At 44.6% G+C, this 19,544-nt stretch overlaps 1 protein-coding gene across 5 annotated transcripts in view; it reads left to right on the forward strand.

Annotated features, from left to right (window-relative positions):
• Positions 1-19,217, forward strand: part of LOC110553324 (protein HIRA) — a 77,822-nt gene extending 58,605 nt beyond the window's left edge. For all 5 annotated transcript variants that reach the window (XM_060370051.1, XM_021645175.2, XM_021645174.2 and 2 more), the window contains 8 exons: positions 11-159; positions 2,065-2,226; positions 2,550-2,608; positions 2,988-3,093; positions 4,897-5,019; positions 5,508-5,671; positions 7,187-7,275; positions 18,344-19,217. In XM_060370051.1, the coding sequence (XP_060226034.1) occupies positions 11-159; positions 2,065-2,226; positions 2,550-2,608; positions 2,988-3,093; positions 4,897-5,019; positions 5,508-5,671; positions 7,187-7,275; positions 18,344-18,460 (969 nt within the window). In that variant the 3' untranslated portion in view covers positions 18,461-19,217. The remainder of the gene's footprint in view (positions 1-10; positions 160-2,064; positions 2,227-2,549; positions 2,609-2,987; positions 3,094-4,896; positions 5,020-5,507; positions 5,672-7,186; positions 7,276-18,343) is intronic.
• Positions 19,218-19,544: the final 327 nt, after the last annotated feature.

Below are 19,544 nucleotides of genomic sequence, written 5' to 3' on the forward strand. Positions count from 1 at the left end.
CTCCATACAGGTGAGCTCTGACCCCTCTATGTACATTGAGGTGGAAAATGAAGTGACCGCTGTTGGGGGGATAAGGCTGAGTCGCCTAAAGTGCAACCGTGAAGGAAAGGAGTGGGAGACGGTGCTCACCAGCCGAGTCCTCACTGCTGCTGGCAGCTGGTAAGAGCAGTGATGGGTAGTGCAGGCACAGTTAATAGAATGTGACCTGTGAGAAGAGGATGGATCCCATAGAGGCTCCACTGGGCCTTCTCCTGAACATGCTAATTCACCATCTCAGTCTCTGTAGTCAGTGTTCAGTATCCTAACCTCATGCTGTCATAGGCAGGCTTTGAGCCTGGGGTTTATTACCCTGTGTAGCAAGACCCCTGACTGAGGTCAGCCTGCAGAGCTCTCTTTGGCTGGGCAGGTGCTTTCCCTGGACCCTAGATTTTCATCCAAGGTTCTGGGAAGGGTGGACTGTTAGTGTTGCAAGTCCTAGTCCTGCTGGTCAGAACCTGTACTGCACAGGAGGTGGGACTGGGGGTGGGGTGTCTTGGTTCAGTGTTGTCACCCAGTGCTTTCTTAAAGCAGCACAAGGATCCCATCCTTCTTGTCTTACTTGGAAAAGATGACTAGCACTTTCTTTCAGTCACTTACCAGTCTCTTGTTTACAAATGTCTATTTTCAAAATATGAATACAAGAAAACTTTGAACAGGACCCAGTATCAGGGAGGGAGCTCTCTTTGATGATGTGACTATGTTCCATTGACATTTCGCTTCTACTAGGGATTTCAACAGTGATTACTCAGAAAACCATTTCAGTTAGATCCTTAGTTACCTGTCTTGAGGTAATGTGTGAATACCTCTCACCTAGCTGTGTAGGTAGGTCTTAAGATTTCCTTGGACCCAAATAAGTTTATAGTATTAGGTCCTCAGGACCCCACAGTTCTGCTCCTCCTTGGCATAGCTCACTAAGTTCTAAGACCTAGCTTCCTATGTGTTTGGTACTGCTGTGGGCACCAATTATATATCTACGGTCCCGAGGCAAATATGTCCCAGCAGAGTCCAGGGATGTCAGCACAGACTCTCCTATAGCAACATAGCTGCTGGAACTGGACCTGTACAAGCCAAGCCTACAGAGGTCCCTGCCTAGTGCTGAAGCCTGTGTCAGAGCTTCATTGCTTGGACCTGGCTAAACAAAGGCCCTGATCATGAAAGATGATTGACAAGACATAGTCACATCATCAAAGAGAGCTTCCTCCTTGCTACTGGGTCCTGTTCAAAGTTTTCTTGTTTTGAAAATAGACATTTGCAAACTAGAGTGTCTTGCTTGCGCTCCTTCCTTAGAATCCAGTAACATGTCTCATTCTGGAAGAGTTGGGAGTACTCTTAAGCAGGGGTAAATTGCCCAAACAGACTATGTATCTGGCTCACTGGGTTGGACATAACGAAGGGGGCTCCATATGTCTTGCTAGGGTGTGAACTGTAGCAACCCATGCACCAGTGGCCTGACATTGGAAGCCATGCTAGGAAGGCAGTGGCCTCCTTGTGCTAGGCTTCCTTGAAGACCACATCTTAATGAGGTACTCTTCTGAAGCACTCCTTGCTCAGGGAGTAACAGGCCTCTTCCGTACTCACCCTGGCAGCCTGGTGCCCCTGTAGTAGGTGATGCTGGAGTCTCACCCTTTTCCCAGCCTGTCCCGAGGCCTTATCTGGACTCCCCTGATGAGTTGTTAGCCAGGAGACTATCATCTGGGCACTCTGGTCTTATTTGATGTGTTAGACATACTTGGGGTGGTCATCAGGTGTAGTAGCTCTGTGAGGTACCTGCACCCTTTGGTCAGTATTAGTGTGAGCAGCTCTTTGGGTAAACAGGGGAAAGCAGAAGGCCCTTTGTAAGAGCTCAAGTAGATTGTCTGCCCTGTTGTCCCCCTGCCCTGCTCCTTGACTCTTTCCTTGCCATTCCAGTAGCAGCACTTGCTCTGTGCAAATGTATTAGCAGGCCCACCAAGGCCTTGGAGGAAGCAAGGCTCTACATCAATTCACCCGGCCCCTGTGACGCCTTCCCCTCCTCTTCCCTTGCAGTGATGTGGTATGTGTTGCCTGTGAAAAGAGGATGCTGTCGGTGTTCTCTACCTGTGGTCGCCGTTTGCTCCCTCCCATCCTCCTTCCATCTCCAATCTCCACTTTGCACTGCACAGGCCCCTACGTCATGGCACTCACCGCTGCAGCCACACTGTCTGTCTGGTGAGAGGCAGGCACAGACTGGGTCCTCCTAGCTATGGGGGGTCTGTGGAGGGGGGAACCAACAAAGAAGTATCCAGTGGGCCCAAGAGCAGTTTGTATTCACTGGTAATGAGTGTCTTAGCAGAGGGTGGATACACTCCTGTGTCTCTCAGGGTGGGGGTGGGTGTTGGGAGTGGCCCGGTGGCTCTGTTGCCTGGAAGTTTTTTTGTAGATTTGGGCAGAGTGGGCTGGGGACATGTGCAGAGGGACCAGGGTGTTGAGCAGCAAAGACATAAGGATGCCTTTGACTTGGGTATAGAGTAAGCTGTTCCCTGTCTCTTTAGGGATGTTCACAGGCAGGTGGTTGTGGTGAAAGAAGAGTCTCTACACTCCATCTTGTCAGGTAAACATATGGTGGGCACTCTTCTTCCCCTGGGGGCAGAGTCCCATGTCTGATACAGATAAGGTTCATGGACCCTTAGCCCATATAGAGAACCAGGTTTAGGGCACAGCTTGAGACTCACAGTGAGCAAGAGCTGTACTTACATAGCTAGGAGACATGCTTCTAGGCAGATGATTAAATGAGTCCCTAAGATGGGCAACAAAGGTCCTGGTGGGTATCAAAAGGGCTTGGCTAAAGCACCAAGAAGCAGTATACAGGTTATGTAGCAGTAGTCCAGAGGCTTAGTGTTGGGACTGTGGGAGCCCGGGTTCAGATTTCTCCCATTAATGAATATGTAGTCATACTTACTGATTAGAATTTATTGTGTGATATCCCCCAGGAAGTGATATGACGGTGTCACAGATCTTGCTAACACAGCATGGTATTCCAGTGATGAACTTGTCTGATGGGAAAGCATACTGCTTTAATCCATCACTCTCCACATGGTAAGAAGATGCTTCTCTGTTCTGTTCCCTGGGAGTGTGTTTACACTGGACACAGGGCACAAGTGCTGGGTCCTGGTGGTCCGCCCTGCTTGGCCTTGCTTCTTTTGAGCTCTCACCGATTTCCTGTATATGCACTATCATCCCATAGGATACTATGAATCTGGGCTTCCCTCCCTTCAGAGTCTGTGGGTAAGGGTACCAGCTTTCTATATTATTTCCTGGAGCCAGTTTTATCAGAACAGATACTGAAAAACGTTTGTGACCCTTGATAGACTGGCCTCCTTAACCATCAACAACATGAGAATATCAGCTCCATGATAGACTTTTCAGTAGTCAATTCTGGGCTTAACTGGATCAAAAATGGTCTTCCAGACTTACTGAGAAAATCAAGTTGGTGATGTGATTTCTACATTTCCTTTGACTAGGTTGGAATGGAGCCACTTTGTAAAATTTGTGTATACATTAGAGATTTTTAAAAAAAATGTGTGTGTATGTATATATATGTGTACATTTGCATGTGTGGGGGTAGATAAGTGTCTAGGTATATGTACATGTGTGCATGTGCATGTGAAGGCTGATGGCTGGTGATTTCCTCTATTGCTGTCCACCTGAATTACCAAGACAGGAGGTCTCATTCAACCTGGAACTTAGTAATTGGCTAGTCTAGCTAGGTCCCCTCCCCGCATCATCTGTCTCTGCTCTTAAACTGCAATCATAGGCAGCTCGTCTTCCTACCTGGCTTTATGTGGGTGCTAGAGATCCAAATATCAGTCCTCATGCTTAGGCAGCAAGTGCTTTATCCATTTTAGCCATCATCCTAGCTCACATGAGAGCATTTAACCAGATATGAGCAGTATATGAGTTGTATGCTAGCCACTCCTTTAGAACCAAAGCATGCTGCCTTCTAGCTCCTTTTCTGTTAGGAGTTGTTGGGCATGAGTTCATGCTCAACACTGAGGTTTTATTTTTCTGTTAAAGCCAGGTGTGGTGGGACATGCTTGTAACAATGGCACTTACTCAGGAAGTTGAGACAGGAGGATCCCAAGTTTGACTTTTCAGACTCAGAAAAAGGAAAAGATACCAACTTTTTGTTTTGAAAATATTCATGGACAGCCCTCTGTTTCATAAAGAATATTTTCTTAACAGTTAGGTACAAGGTCCTAAAAAGGTGGGAGAACTGCCTTACCAGGAAAGTTGGAGGCACAGAAAGTTTGGAGACCTGCTAGTGCCCAGCAGATGGAGCATGGCCAGATCATACAGTTCCATGGGCAGTCATAGCATTGTGTGAGCCAGGCATTCCTAATACATTTCATACAGGGGTCCCTTAGACATCAGGCTACCAAGACTGAAGCTAAAATGTGAGACTCCTCTCATCAGCCTTTTTTTTTTCTTCAATCCAGAATCTTTTATTATTATTATTACTGTTTATTACAATTTATTCACTTTGTATCCCAGCTGTAGCACCCTTTTTTATCTCCTCCAGGTTCCATCCTCCCTCCCTCTTCTCCCCCTATGTCCCTTCCCTAGTGCACTGATAGGGGAGGACCTCCTCCCCTACTATCTGACCCTAACCTACTAGGTGTCATCTGGACGGGCTGCATTGTCTTCCTCTGTCAGCCTTGTCTTAAAATAATCATTTCTCAGACTCACAACTAGTAAACCTGCTAGTAGTGGACACCTGTTTTGGAGGACAGTGCGTCTCAGCTACGCTGGTGTGCTGCCAGTGTGTTGGGCATGGTTTGCTCCCCTGATCTTTCTGTCTTCTAGTTTTCCTGACATTTGCTTTTTCCTTTGCTTTCTCAGGAACCTAGTTTCTGACAAGCAAGATTCACTGGCTCAGTGTGCGGACTTCAGGAACAGTCTGCCATCCCAGGATGCCATGCTGTGTTCAGGACCGTTAGCCATAATTCAGGGCCGCACCTCCAAGTATGTGAGCTGATAATCTTGGCACTGCCAGCACTGCTGTATTGGGAGGGATCTGGGTGTAGTGTCTACTTGTCTGCTGTGTCCTAACTGTAGCTCAGTGAGAGGGGTTGTCAGCTTTGACTTATGTCAAGTGTGTCTCAGGGACTGCTAAAATCACATCAAAGGCCCAGGTGACAGTCAGTGAGGGTCCTAAAGGTCATAGATACCCATGTGGCACAGGGTTTGGGAGTGGATAGGGATAGGTCCCTGTCATTTCAGGGACCTAAACAGCAGGTGCTAAGCAGGACACTTTTGGAATGCCATGCTGCGGCCCAACTTGTGATAGGGATATAGAATTGACAGGAATCTGATGGATGGGAGGCCTTGGATAGCTTATTTGCTCTCCACCCTTCCATCTCCTTTCTGTACATTAAGGATACACGGAGCAGCCCCTCTACACCAATGTAGTGTATCCTGTCTTATTGTGCCTGCCTTGCTGGTTTTTACAGCTCTGGAAGGCAAGCTGCCCGGCTCTTCTCCGTGCCTCATGTGGTACAGCAGGAGACCACACTGGCCTACCTAGAGAACCAGGTTGCTGCGGCACTTACTCTGCAGTCAAGCCACGAGTACCGCCACTGGCTCCTCCTCTATGCTCGGTACCTTGTGAATGAAGGTAAGGTCACTCCAAAGAAGGGTGTCTGTTGACGATAGTTTTCTCCCTTCTCTGAGCTCCTTAAATGCTAGAAGATCCTGCATGCTCACCAGTGCCTCCCTGGGCCCTCCAGTCTACACCTGTCCCCCCAAGCTCTCAGGGTGCCTGTGCCATCAACAGTTTCACCCACAGAGAGCAAGGTGTGCTGGAAGAGGACAGTGCAGTCATCTTTAGTCACTTCTCAGAATTTGGTTGGCAAATTCTCATTTTGTCTTACCAACCTTTCGTATTCCTTGAGCTTGGCTTCTAGTGTGTGGCATAGGACTGGCCCTTCCAAAGCTCTCTTGTGACCCACACAACCATAGCTCTGCTCTCAGAGCTTCTCCACAGACTTGCTTGTTCTTTGCTTTGTCCTTCATGACCTTTTTGATATGATTTAAAGAAAATAATTTAAATATCTAAAACACAGAAAGATGTAGCAAGTGTCTATCTTTGCTTTGTCCTTCATGACCTTTTTGATGTGATTTAGAGAAAATAAATTTAAATATTTAAAACACAGAAAGATGTAGCAAGTGTCTACAAGTGACTCACAGAGCTCATATCTCATGCTTATGTGACTCACTGTGATGGTACGTGTTTGTTACTAAAGCCTTGTGTTCACGGTGGACTTTAACCTCTGTGCTCTCTGACTCTGTGTTTAGTGTGTGCTCACTGGCCTTCCTAAACATGTTGACCTCCCAGGTCCTCATACATGGGATATGTCAATCATGTCTTAGGTCATGTACCCTGTCCCCCAGAAATGGTTTGCTCCTTCCTGGGTGTTGAGCAGAACTTACCCTAATATATCACAGAGCCGCTGCCTCCTCCAGGCCCCTCACTTTTATTTGTCTATTCATTGTCCCTGGACAGCACACTAAGCCCAATCTTTTCCCCTTGTTGTCTTGGCTGTGAGAGGAAGAACCATGTGTTAAACCACATGAGACACTATTTACTTCTCAGATTCCTCAGATTCTAGCTCCATCCATTTCATTCTATCTAGTCCCTATGGCTTTAGCTGGCCAAACACTGCCTAGAGCCCTGCCTCTAGATTTTTGGTAGCACTGCCCCCACTGTAGTTGCCTGTGTCCCTTGATGCTGCTTACCATACTCAGTTATCATTCTGTAGTCAGCTTTCCAATCCATTCCCCTATTTTGAAGTTGACTCCCTACTTCTGACCTTCTTGTCTCTAAAACAGGTCCTTTTATCCCATTCCCTTTACCAGTTTCCCATGTTTTCCCACTATTTTTAATCAGAGAGGTGCCTGTGTCTTGCTTCCATGGGCCCAGCAGACAGGGAGGGTGCTGCATATTGTCCTGGGGCTGGTGTGTGTGTGTGTGTGTGTGTGTGTGTGTGTGTGTGTGTGTGTGAGAGAGAGAGAGAGAGAGAGGGAGAGAGAGAGAGTCAGTTTGGATATGCATGCAACTTAGCATATTCTTAATTTTCATTTCTTTTAATAATGTGTTTCTGTTTTTGTTGTTTTGTTTTTCTATGATTAGGATTTGAATATCGACTTCGAGAAATATGCAAGGACTTACTGGGTCCAGTTCACTGTTCCACTGGAAGCCAGTGGGAGTCAACAGTAGTGGTAGGTGCTTCTTTCATTCTTGCCACAAGAACTGTATCACATTTCATGCAGGTAGAATTTTAAAAATAGAATATTTCTGCCTATCTCAAAGAATGCTTTGAGAGTTCTTGCCATGAGGCACCCAGCTGCCTGCCTGAGCCACGGTGTCAGCGGGATACTGGCGTAGTGTCACTGCACACCCACACAGGAGTTAGGTAGGCACTGGTCGCATCCATGCTGAGGGAAGTGCCTTACCAGCACTTTTGGTGTGGTAGTAAGAGTGAAGAAGGATGATGCCAGGAATAGTGACAAATGGCTTTAATCCTAGTACTTGAGAAGCAGAGGCAGATCTCTGTGAGTTCAAGGCCAACCTGGTTTACATAGAAAATTCCAGAGCCGCTATGGCTACAGAGTGAGACCTACCTCTTTTTTTTTTTTTTTTAAATAAGAGTCAAGCCCTATCCTTGTGAGGACCAGTGTCTCTGGCAAGAGAGTGCACATCGGCATAGCTTGAGACTGAATTGGTCTAGAAGGGTGGCAAGGCTGCAGAGAGGACATTGTAGATGAAACTCAAGGAAGATGAGGAGAAGCAGCCCTGCAGCCTTGGGCCAAACATTTTGGTGGAGGTAACGAGGAAGGCAGAAAAGGCTTGCTATACACGTGAGCTTGCATTGACTGGCCCACAGGAGACAGAGGAGAAAGTGGTGTGGGATATTGGGGAGACAGATGCAGAAAGTAGACATAAGCTCTCCCGAGGAGCCAGGAGTCGATGGTAAGTTGGATCAGTGCAGTGGTCATGGAGAAGGGCAAGGAGATAGATCCAGTATGTTTTTAGTAGCAACAAGACTTGGTAGATAGGTGAGTTCTGTGGGAGAAAAAGGGTTAATGAACTTTTCACCTTCATAGTTTTTGGCTTGACAAAGGTGGATGGGAGTGCCATTGACAGAATTGGAAAACCAGTTGGCAAAGGAAGGGAGAAACTGTGGATCCAAGAGTTAGCTCACAGCCAGCGCCTGCTCTGACAGGTACATCCCAGGCATGGTGCAGCCTCAGTGTACAAGGCGGACCTATTTTCCTTCTTGTGGAGAGGGACACACTTATCATATATAGTATCTTGTGTGTTAGAAAAAAAAAAAAAAGGATAAAGACGTGAGGTGGGTAACAGCATTGATGGAATGTTATTATGTACTGAGTGATCTAAAAGGCCCGCCTTCCTGAAAAGATGAAACCCAGAAAAGGAGAGGCACAAAGTCATGCACATGTTTGAAGGAAAAATGTCCAGGCCGAGGGAAAAACAGGTGCAAACGTCCTGATGTGGGAGAACATAGTGTGTTAAGGAACAGCTGTGCAGCGTAGTAATACTCACAGGCTTTGAAGGCGTTGTGGGTACAGTGGCTGAGTCTTTCTTTCATTGGTACTTTCAGTTGGGTAATGAAATTCTGGGTTCAGAATCTTCTTCCTAAAGGCCCTGTTGATAATAGTCTTCCTCAGACTTCTAGCATTGAGGGTTATTGCTAGAAAATCCAGTATAATCTGATTTTCATGGCTTTGCACATACTTTTGGGATTCTGTCTTTAGGGTTTTTAGAGAATACAAAAGTGTACATGGTTGCTGATCTAGCTAAGACTTCAAGGACTATATTGAGTAGTAGTGAAGAGATTAGACACTTAGGACTTGTTCTTGATCACACTGGGAATATTTTGAGCTTTTTTTCCATTTAGTATGATGTTGGCTAATGGTGTTTTGTACATAACCTTTAATATGTTGAAATATGCTCCTTCTACTTTGATCATGTAGCCATGTTGGAGTTTGTCAGTCTTTTTCTATGTTTATAGAAATGATTTCTATCTTTAATCTATGTGATGGGTATATTTGTTGATATCTCTGCCTATCTGTAATGCCACCATCTTGGTCATGATGGATGTTCTTGGCATGAAATTGAATTTATTTTGCAAGTATTTCTTTGAGAATTTTTTTCAGCAGTGTTCATTGGAAGGATCTTGTTTAAATTTGTTGTTGTTATATCTTTATCTGGCTTAGGGTAAGCCAGGATAACATTGGCTCCATTAAAAGAGTCTGGGATTTTTTTTTTTCTATTTCATGTAGTGATTTCAGTAGTGTTGGTGTCAGTTCTTCAGAGCTCTGGGACTTGGCCTTTTCAGTAGGAGACCATTACTGCTTTTGTTTTGCTGTTAGTTATGGATCTTTTAAAGTTATTTACTTTGTCTTGGTTTAATTTTGTTATGCTGTGTGCATTTAGGAATTAGTCTATTTCTTTTAGATTTTCTAATTTAGTGGAATAGATTTTTAAAATGTCTTTATTATTTTCTGAATTTCATTTTTTTCTGTTGTTTTGTCTCCCTTCTGATGTCCTAATTTGTTAATTTGGGTCTTCTTAGTTTTTGTTTGTTTTCTCATTGTCTTGTGGTATAGAGACCAAAAGATCACTGGGCAAGACCAAAATCCCAGTTGACAGTCTATATTATGCTGGCTGGCAGCTGGTGACTGCCTGGAGAGAAAGACTTCTCACAGGCCAGCCTTGAATGCATTTTACAGAGAGCTTTTAAAGGCAAAGAATACATCCTGCATCCTGGTTGGCAGTTACAGGTGGAAGTAGAGCAAACCCTGGTATCCAGAGGCAGCAATATCCAAGTGCACCTAGGAACTCTTGAACCTGTTTCTTAGTCCCTTGGGGTTGGGATCTGAAGGACGACAGCAGTCCTATTTTTTTGCCTTACCTCCCTGGTAGCCGAGATAGGCAGCCTCTGATGTACAAAGTTGGGCCTTCTTAGCTGACACTCTGTAGCTCAGGGTCTGTACTTGTTGTAGCAGTCCTTTAGTGGCCCTTAGACAATCTCTTTCAGGTTCAGAGGTTAGGAGGAGGTTGCCTACATACATTAAGAGTATGGTCCTGGGAAACCTGACGGAAGGTGAGGAGGTCAAGTATCTAATACCTCATGAAACAAGGTTGCAGAGTTTTAAATCCTTGGGGCAACTTGGTCCAGGTAAATTGCCCGCAGTGTCATCACTCTGGGTCTCTCTATTCCAAAGCAAAGGTGGCTTGACTCACCTCTGCCAATGGGAGGCTGAAGAGTGCATCTTTCAGTGTATACCTGTTTCTCTGGAGGAATCAGACTCATGAGAGTGTATGGGTTTGGGGCCATGGGATGATGGTCTCGATCCTCTTATTTATTTCTCTCAGATCCTGGATGGGTCTACAGTCAGAGGTCCCAGGTTTCTTCACAGGCAGGAGAGATGTATTCCAGGGTGACTGGCAGGGCACTGGATGCCTGTCTCTCTAAGCCAGTCAATAGGGACTGCAATCCTCCTTTTGCTTCTGGGGTAATTGGGTATGTATTATTTAGTCTGTGGTTTTGTTTGTTTGTTTTCTGAGACAGGGTTTCTCTGTGTAGTCTAGGCTGTCCTGGACTCACTTTGTAGACCAGGCTGGCTTCAGAACTCACTGAGATCCACCTGCCTCTTTCTCCCTGAATGCTGGGGTTGTAGACATACTCCTGGTGGTATTATGTAATCTGGACAGGGATAGCTGAACTGGTTAGTTGAACAATTATAGGAACTTGGTGTTGGGTGGGGTGGGGTAGTTTCTGCCTATACCTCTAGGAATATGTTACTGTATCTTTTGATTGAGGACAGGACTTTTAGCTAGGAGATACTTTTGGGTAAGACATCAAAATTTTGCTGGGTGTCTGTAAGTCTAGCTGCATCTCATCAGAGAAGGTGGTAGTGGCTTTCAGTTTATGTAAAATGTCTCTTGATAAAAGGTTAGGGACAGTCAGGTGAGCTCAAGAACTGTATACTGTTCTCTTTCCTAGGTTGATGGAAGAGGTGGTGGTCCAGGGGTATTAGGCTGTTTTTTCTGTTGCCCTTGGACTGATAACCTCCCCCCCCCCTTTGTTTCTTTTGAGACAGGATTTCTGTGTTTAACAGAACCCTGGCTGTCCTGGACTTGCTTTGTAAACCAGGTTAGCCTTGAACTCAGAGAGATCCGCCTGCCTCTGCCTCGCCAAGTGTTGGGATTATAGTGTGCCACTGCACCTGGCTGGATCTTTTGATCAGTTAATTGGCCTAGGGCACCAAATATGTTGCCCCAGTACCAAGAAGTCAGTTGCTTTGGCCCCAAGTTAAAGTGCTAGCCTAGGCTCAGTCAGGAACTTGGGCTGATCATTCTTTGTCTTCGTATTAGGGCACTTATCTTTCTAATGTCCTTTGTCGTTGCATTGGTGACCTTTGTGTCTGTTACGCTGGACTGGTTTATTATCTGGGTTTTCTCACAGGACCACTGTTTAATTTTTATGGCCCGATAAGTCTTGTTTCTCTGGCTCTTGATAGGTTCTTTGTTAACAACTTTTGAGCTACCTTCAACAACAGGGACCTGTTTACACCTGCAAATCCCTCTAACTTTTGTAGTTTCTTTCTAATATCTGGAGCTAACTGGGTGGTAGGTGATGTTGAGTGCCTGCCCGTTCTCCAGTGCATTTGGACCTATGGATATAGAGATACAGAGCAAAAAATAAAAATACGGGGACTATTTAAGGGTGGCTATCATGTATTCACACACCTGAACAGACCTGAGGAATCTGGTGACATCTCACACAGATGTCACCCTGACAGGCAGCTGCTAATCTGACCTCTCCTATGTGTCCAAGCAGAAGGCACCTTAGACTTATATCTCCGAGTAACAAACCAGGTGACTCACTGAAGGAGTTTTGAAATTTATTTATACAGGAGGTTTCTGGAGTGCTTCAAACTCCGTCAGCCATGTTGTGCTGACACCTTGGGGTTGGTCAAACTGGTGAAGGTTGTGAAAAAAAAATTTTGGTGGGACCTCCAAATGTTAAGGGATAGAGACCCAAAGATCACTCAGGATAAACAGGGTCCATAATGAGAGTCTGTATTAAGCCAGCCAACAGCTGATAACTGTATGGAGAGAAACACTTACCATAGAGCAGCCTAGAATACATTTTACAGGGAACTTTTTAAGGCAAAGAACACAGAAAATTTATATCTTTGTGGGCAGTTGCAAGGGAAAGTAAAGTCAGCAAGCAGTGAAGCCAAAAACATGCAGTTAGCTGTAGCTGGGGCATTTCGACCCTGAGTTCTAGATCAAGGTTGAGTACTTTCCCATGGGACATTTCATGGTGGGATAGAAAAGGTGGGGATCAGTTTCAAGTTAAACCAAAGATGGCTCCAGCTGAGAAATTTTGGAGGAAACTTTGCCCAGTCATAGTTGTTACGAATTTGTTTAAAGGTTTGCCAATCTTATTAATTCTTTGAGAGAACCAGCTCTTTCTTCCTTTTTTGTTTTCTTAATTTCACCTTTGCTTGTGATTATCTCTTTCTGTTCACTGTTTTTGTTTGTCCTTGTTTTTCCAAGACCTTAAGGAACAACATTAAGTTATTAATTTGAAGTCTCTCAAAAATTTTTAAATGAGCTAAATTTTAAAAATTTTAAATGAGCACATGCTATAAATACATGAATATTAAAATAATGTCTACCCACATTCCATTCTTGGGGTCCACACACAACCCATGAAACTCCCTTGAGGTTTCCAGACCCCTATTGGAAGCTAAATCTTGATCAGGAAGAGGTCAGTTCACTCTTCAGTACATGGGGTTGCCACTGATGCAGAGAGTGCCTGAGACAGGGCCAGAGAGATATTTCAGGGACCCCAGATATCCCACAGATACAGCTGGAGACATTCTGAGCTCCTGAGGACAAAGGCAAGCCTGGCTAATCCTCACCATTGAAGTTCATGGGGGTTTCTGTAGTGCTTGGGATTCCTAGGGCTGAGTCCTTGCTAAGAGTCAGGCTGTCATGGTGAGAGCCTCATTTCCAAGGGCCCTTTTTTGTTCCCACACTGGGTGCCGAGTAGTTCTGAAATACTGCCTGACAGTGTCCTGGGTGTCTCCATGCTGTGGTGGTCTAGGATGAAAATGGTATGCTCTGTGGTGCCAGGCTTGGCTTCCAAGACTCTCACACAAGGATCTTGCACATATGTTGTCTTTTAGTCTTCTCTGCAGCCCAGTGAAGTTGCTGTGATTAAATCCATTTTGCAGTTCACAAATCTGAAGCTTCGAACAGTGGAATAGCATGTGTGGGTCACGCCTGCAAAGCTGGGCATCCTGGCCTTTAAGCTCAGACACTCCTCCTCACCCTGGCTGTAACTTAGGTTGTACATTTTTTTCTTAGGGCTGCCTTCATTATGTCCTGTAAGTTTTGGTTTACTTGTCTTCTCTTAAATTTTGATATCTTCCTTGACCCAGTTATCATTCAGTAGTATATTGTTTGGTCTCTATACGTTTGTGTAATTTCTGTAGTTTGTATTGCTGTTGATACCTAGCTTTATTCTTTTGTGCTCAGAGAGAATGCAGGATGCTATTTAAGTTTTCTTATATTTGTTGAAACTTGCTTTATGTCTGAATAAATGGTCTATTTTGGAGAAAATACCATGGGCTGCAAAGAAGAACATGTATTCTTCAGTGTTAGGGTGAAGTATTCTGTATATATATTAGGCCCATTGATTCCTGATGCCTTTCAGCCCCACTGCTTCTCTGTCTTGTTTTTGTCTTTTTGATCTGTCTGTTGTGGAGAGTGGGTTTTGATCTATTCGTATGTCTTTTATGACGTTGGGCGCCCGTGTGTTGTTTGGTGTGCATGTGTTTAGGATTGTAATATCCTCTTCGTGATTGTCTCTCTTAATAAGAAGGTAGCGGTCCCTCTCATCTCTCTGACTAGCTTTGGTCTACAGTCTGTTTAGTCAGATAATTAGAATAGCTATGCCTGTTTGTTTCTTAGTTCTGTGTGGTTAGAACACCCCGTTTTAGTCTTTAATTCCGAAGTGATGTCTGTCATGATGGTGAGATATGTTTCTCTAAAGCAGCAAAAAGATGGATCCTGTTTTCTCACCTAATATCCTAGTCTCTTTATATTGAGAAATTGAGGCCATTAATTTTCAGTTATTACTTGAAGATATGTATCCTTTCTTTGTTTGTTTCTTTTTTCTTTTTCTTTTTCTTTTTTGACCCCTTTTGATTAGCTCTCCTGGCATTATTTATTTATTCCCTGTGACTTGGGTGTGTTTGTTTAGCCTTTTTGTCAGATTCAAGTGTTCCTTCTGGTAGTTGGCTTAGTCAGCATAAATTCCTCCCATCTGATTTTATCATAGAAGATTTTATTTCTCCTTCAATATTTTGTAGATGGTTTTGCTGGCATTTTGCTGGGTCTGTATTGGCATTTGTGGTATTTTACAACTTGCAATACATATTTCTATTCCCTTCTGGCTTTCAACATTTTCTGTTGAAGGTGTTATTCTGATGGGTTTTTGGTGATTTGACCTTTTCTCTTGTGGCTGTTAATTCTCTTTCTTTATTTTATGTTTTTATTGTTTTATCCATAATACGTTGTGGGGATTGCTTGTTTTGGCCCTGTCTGTTTAGATATCTGTAGGCTTCTTGTACCTACAGGTTCTACCCCTCTTTGTCTACTGAGACTCACATACCTTCACAGTCCTCCCCCTGCTGCCTTCTGGTGTTTCTCTATGGCTGATTTCCACCGGCCAGCTGGCTGTTGGAATCAAGAGATCTTGGGATGTATAGTCAGGGGGGATGTTAAGTCAGGGGGTTTAGGGCCTCCCTGGGGGTGCTGAGCAGTGAGATCCCAGGCGAACCAGTGGCTTACAGGCTGGGAGGAAGCAGGCCTCATCTGAGGGGTGGGGATGGAAGATCCAGAAGTAGCCAGGTTGCCTGGCAGCACTTGGAAGTGAGGTCTTGGAGGAACTCTTGGGCCAATGGAGTGAGGCAGAGTGTTGGATGGTTTACCAGATGGGAAGTGGCAGAGTTTACCTGGTGGGCATGGTCGAGAGAACCAGGAGTTGTTCAGGCCTGTAGACTGGAGCGGAGCCTACCTGGTAGGGGGAAAGGCAAGCCCTTTCCCCTACCAGGTATTTCATCCACATCCCCTCCCCACCCCTCATTAGTTTATTAGGTGTAATTGGAGCATGTGTGTTTGCATACACATGAGTTTCAAGTTTATGTTTTGAGTTTTTAACTTGCTGTAATCCGTTTATGAGATAGGCTGTTACTTCATCTATTATAAAACTCCTAAATTATTTTTGATGTTTTAGATTGTTCTAACATTTAATCCTTCCTTCCTTCCTTCCTTCCTTCCTTCCTTCCTTCCTTCCTTCCTTCCTTCCTTCCTTCCTTCCCTCCCTCCCTCCCTCCCTCCCTCCCTCCCTCCCTCCCTCCCTTTCTCCCTCCCTCCCTTTCTCCCTCCCTCCCTTTCTCCCTCCCTCCCTCCCTCCCTCCCTCCCTCCCTCCCTCCCTCCCTCCCTTCCTTCCTTTCTTTTTTGAGACAATGTTTCTCTGTGTAACAGAGCCAGAGCCCTGGCTGCCCTTGCTTGCTTGCACATGTACACACATGAATGCTTGCCATGTATGTGCAGGTGCCTGTGGAGGCCAGACCAGGGCATTGAATCCTCTGGAGCTAGAGTTACAGATGGTTATAAGCACCCAGTAATCTGAAAGAACAACAACCTCAGCCATCTGTCCAGCTCCCATTAGCCTACTTTTGCCAGGGAGAGTTTTTTTTCCTCCTTCAGTTGTAACGGACAGTTTTGCAAGGTATATTAGGCTGAGTTTGCATTGTGTTCTTTCAGAAATTGAGAGTTACATCTAACCCCTTCTGGCTCCTAACGTTTGTATTGAGAAGCGAGTAATTGTTCTGGCCTGGTTTTACATGTGACTTGGCCCTTCTCTTTTGGAGCTTGAGGTACTCTTTCCTTGTTCCCCTATATGTTTAGCTTTTTAACTGTGATGTGATTTTGTTTACTTGATGTTCTGTAAGTTTATTGTCTGAATGGTACTCTCCTTAAGTTTGGGAAATTTTCTGTTTTGAATCATTGCAAATATTATCTGTTCCTTTGGCTTGAAGCTCTTCTCTTTCTTATATGCTCATTATTCATAAATTTTGTTTGATGTTTTTTTCAGTGTCACAAAGATCTTTTTATTATCTCTAAGTATGCTTTAAAAAATATATTTTTTTGTTTGTGTTTGTTTTTGAGACAGGGTCTTACAAAGTAGCTCTTGCTGTCCTGGAACTCATTAATGTAGACTAGGCTGGTCTCAACTCAGAGATGCTTCTGCTGCCTCTGCCTTCTGGGATTAAACGTGTATACCATTACAGTGGGTGGTGGCTTCTCCTCCTCCTCCTCCTCCTCTTTCTCCTTTTTGTCCTTTTTTTTCTTTTTCCTCTTCTCCTCCTTTTATTCTTCTTCATTCCCCTCCTTTTTTTTTCCTTTTCCTCCTTCTCCCCCTCCTTCTGGGCCTGAAATATGCAGTCCTCCTGCCCCCACTTTTCAAATGCTGAGATTGCAGACATACCACCATGTGCAGTTATATCTGTTGTTTTTATTTAGCTTACTTGCCAGTACTTTTGTTTTCTACATGGAATAAGAAATCAAATCACCTTAAATTAGCATTTTCTATTTTCTAGTACCATGCTGTTCTCACCTCTCTTAATGTTTTTTGCTAAGCACTTTAGTACAATTTTGAAATCTTTTAATAGAATAAATTGTACATTTTTTTATTATCTAATGTCCCTTGCTTTTCTGAATTAAACCCAACTTGGTTATAGTTTTCATTTAAAAAGATTGTTAATTATAAGGGATTTGTGCATGTGGTTTCATGGTGACATCCATCAGTTACAGAATCTGTTTCATTTCTACACTGCTGTTATTTAGTTTAAGGCTGACCTGGGTTATTTGCAAAATAGGTGGATTTGGGTTGTTTCTTTTTTGCTCTCTAAGTTTGTATAGGTTGGAAAATCCTGATTTTTGGGTATTCCTTAGAGGACATTTTACAAACCTGGTACTTTGATAAGAGTTTCTTTCAGAGTGAAGCTTGTTACTAACAAGCTCTTGACCCAGCACCTTGTTAATTTTCATAACACCCTTTTTCATCTTTAACTTCCAATTTCCTTTGTCCATGGTTATGTATTGTTGTCCTTTGCAGACTGCTGGATATGGAGCCTGGAGTCTTGTACATTCAATGGAAATGCTTTTTCACTGAGCCTGCTTCCTGATCCTAAGAATACTATATAACTCACTCATATTTTAAATAGAATTTTGGGTATATTTAAAGAAATCTAGATTGTAGGGTTGAGGCTGTAGCACTGGTGTCATGGTAAATCCCAGTGCATAGGTGACAGAAGCAAGAGGACAATATGTTTAAGGTCATCCTTGGCAAAATAGGGAGTTTAAGGCTAGCTTGATTGTATGAGACTTTGTTTCAAAAATAAAATTGAGAATATGTTGTGATTTTCTTTTTATATGTATGTGCTGGGGATTGAACCAGGAACCCAAGGAACCCAAATACTCTGGTGTGTCCTTCACCCACCACCAGCCATTACTCAAGTAGCTTCTCCTCTCAGCTGGGACAGTTCCTGTATCTTGAGTTGCCTCCCTGATCTGACCTGGCCTCAGGCAGCTCCCATTATCTGCTTAGTTCTAGGCCTTCTCTGTCCTTGGCTTTTGCCTTCTGTCTGGCTGGTTTCTTTTTGATACAGTTGTTTAGACTTACTTTGTGGCCTGTGAGACAGAGAGCGTGCCTAGTAATGACTGCTGCAGACTGGCAGCAGGATCAAGGGAAGAGAAACAGGAAGAACACCAGAAACCATCACTACCCCTAGGTGCCTTATTAACCCAGGATTACCCTGCAATGCCTGGAATAAGAAAACATCAGTTTGAGGAGCAGCCTAGCTGCTCTCAATCCTGCTATGACACTTGTTTCACCCTATAAGGTTAGATCTCTAAGAACCCCACCTAGGAAGTGCAAGGTTAGTGGTGACTGTGTTGGCAAATGTAGGTCAGGACTGGAAAGAGGCTGGTCTTTCCTCCGTCCCTGTACCACAACGTCCCTGCTAGCCACCCTTTCCTCATGCATACTCCTCTGATCCTGCCTTTTAGCTCTCTTCATCTCATCAGTTGTGGAGTTTCTGCCAAGCCAGGAAAGGCCCCATGGTCTGGACCTCCTCAGACACATCCCTCAGCTGTTACTCTTGTGTCCACAGGGTCTGCGGAAGAGGGAGCTGTTGAAGGAACTGCTGCCAGTCATCGGACAGAATCTTCGATTCCAGCGCCTCTTTACTGAGTGCCAGGAACAGTTGGACATCCTAAAAGACAAATAGCCTGCCCTGGCTTGCCCCAGCTGCAGCAAGGGCAGGGCCACACTCTTGCCACTGGCAGGGGCCCGGAGCTAGCCCCAACCTGTCAGGGCCGTAGTGGGAAGAGACCTTGGCAGAGGTGTGTCATCCTGCACCAGCACCAGCCCAGTTTCCTGGGTGGACATGCCCTATGTCCCAGGCCTGGGATGACTCCAAAAGGGGGCAGCTTGTCCCTTCAGACAGTCCCAACTGTGGACCTGGGGCTGGGACAGTGCCTCTGCCTTGCCGCCCTGGGGCCAGCAGGGATCTCCTGAGCCTGTCTTCAGCTCAGCCCCAAGGTAGACACTGGCTCCTGCCACTGCAGGTGCTGTGCTGCTTCAGCTATGACGAATGAGCCATTTGTGAGAACAAGAGCCTGGGAGCACTAGGGATTATGCAGTCAGCAGACGGATTTGAAGCCTGTGTAAAAGCAAAGCTGTTCTGACACATGGACTATTTTTGTACTAGAATTTGCTAACTTGGAATATGGAGTTTCTTTTGGTCGATCAGGATATCCCTATAAGTCACTTGGACATTGGTCACTTGTAGGAAATTTAAACTCTAATTATGACAGCTACACTGAAAAAATAATTGTACTGAAATTAACTTGTCTATCTTCATTTGGTTTAATTTTTAAATGTTTGTAAAAAGAGACACTTTGTGTGTGGGGGGAGGGATGGGACAAGGGGAGGGCAATTTCTTTTCTAAGTGTAAAATAAATGAACATGCATTGGATACCAAACTGCCTTCCTTGCCTTTTCCTTCTGATGTTTTGTCCTCCCTCACCCCAAGTCTCTTTCCTGCCGTGGCAGCGACAACATTGGAGCCTGAAAGAATCTTCCAGTGTCATCTTCTTCCTGCCCTTTTCTCCCTGTAGAAGTTCATCTTTGGTGTGTCTGAGTTAGCTGCTACACAGCAAAACCTCAGGCTTGCCATTGCAGGCCACCTGGCACATGTCATCCCACAGTTGAGACCCTCGGTGTCTCAACTATTGTGATCATTCTCAGCTTCAGCTAAAAGACAGTTTTAGAATCCCAAAGAATTATTAGAAGCCTGCTGTGGTAACAAA

The sequence above is a fragment of the Meriones unguiculatus genome, chromosome 17, assembly GCF_030254825.1.
Source record: "Meriones unguiculatus strain TT.TT164.6M chromosome 17, Bangor_MerUng_6.1, whole genome shotgun sequence".
NCBI classification, from domain to species: Eukaryota; Metazoa; Chordata; class Mammalia; order Rodentia; family Muridae; genus Meriones; species Meriones unguiculatus.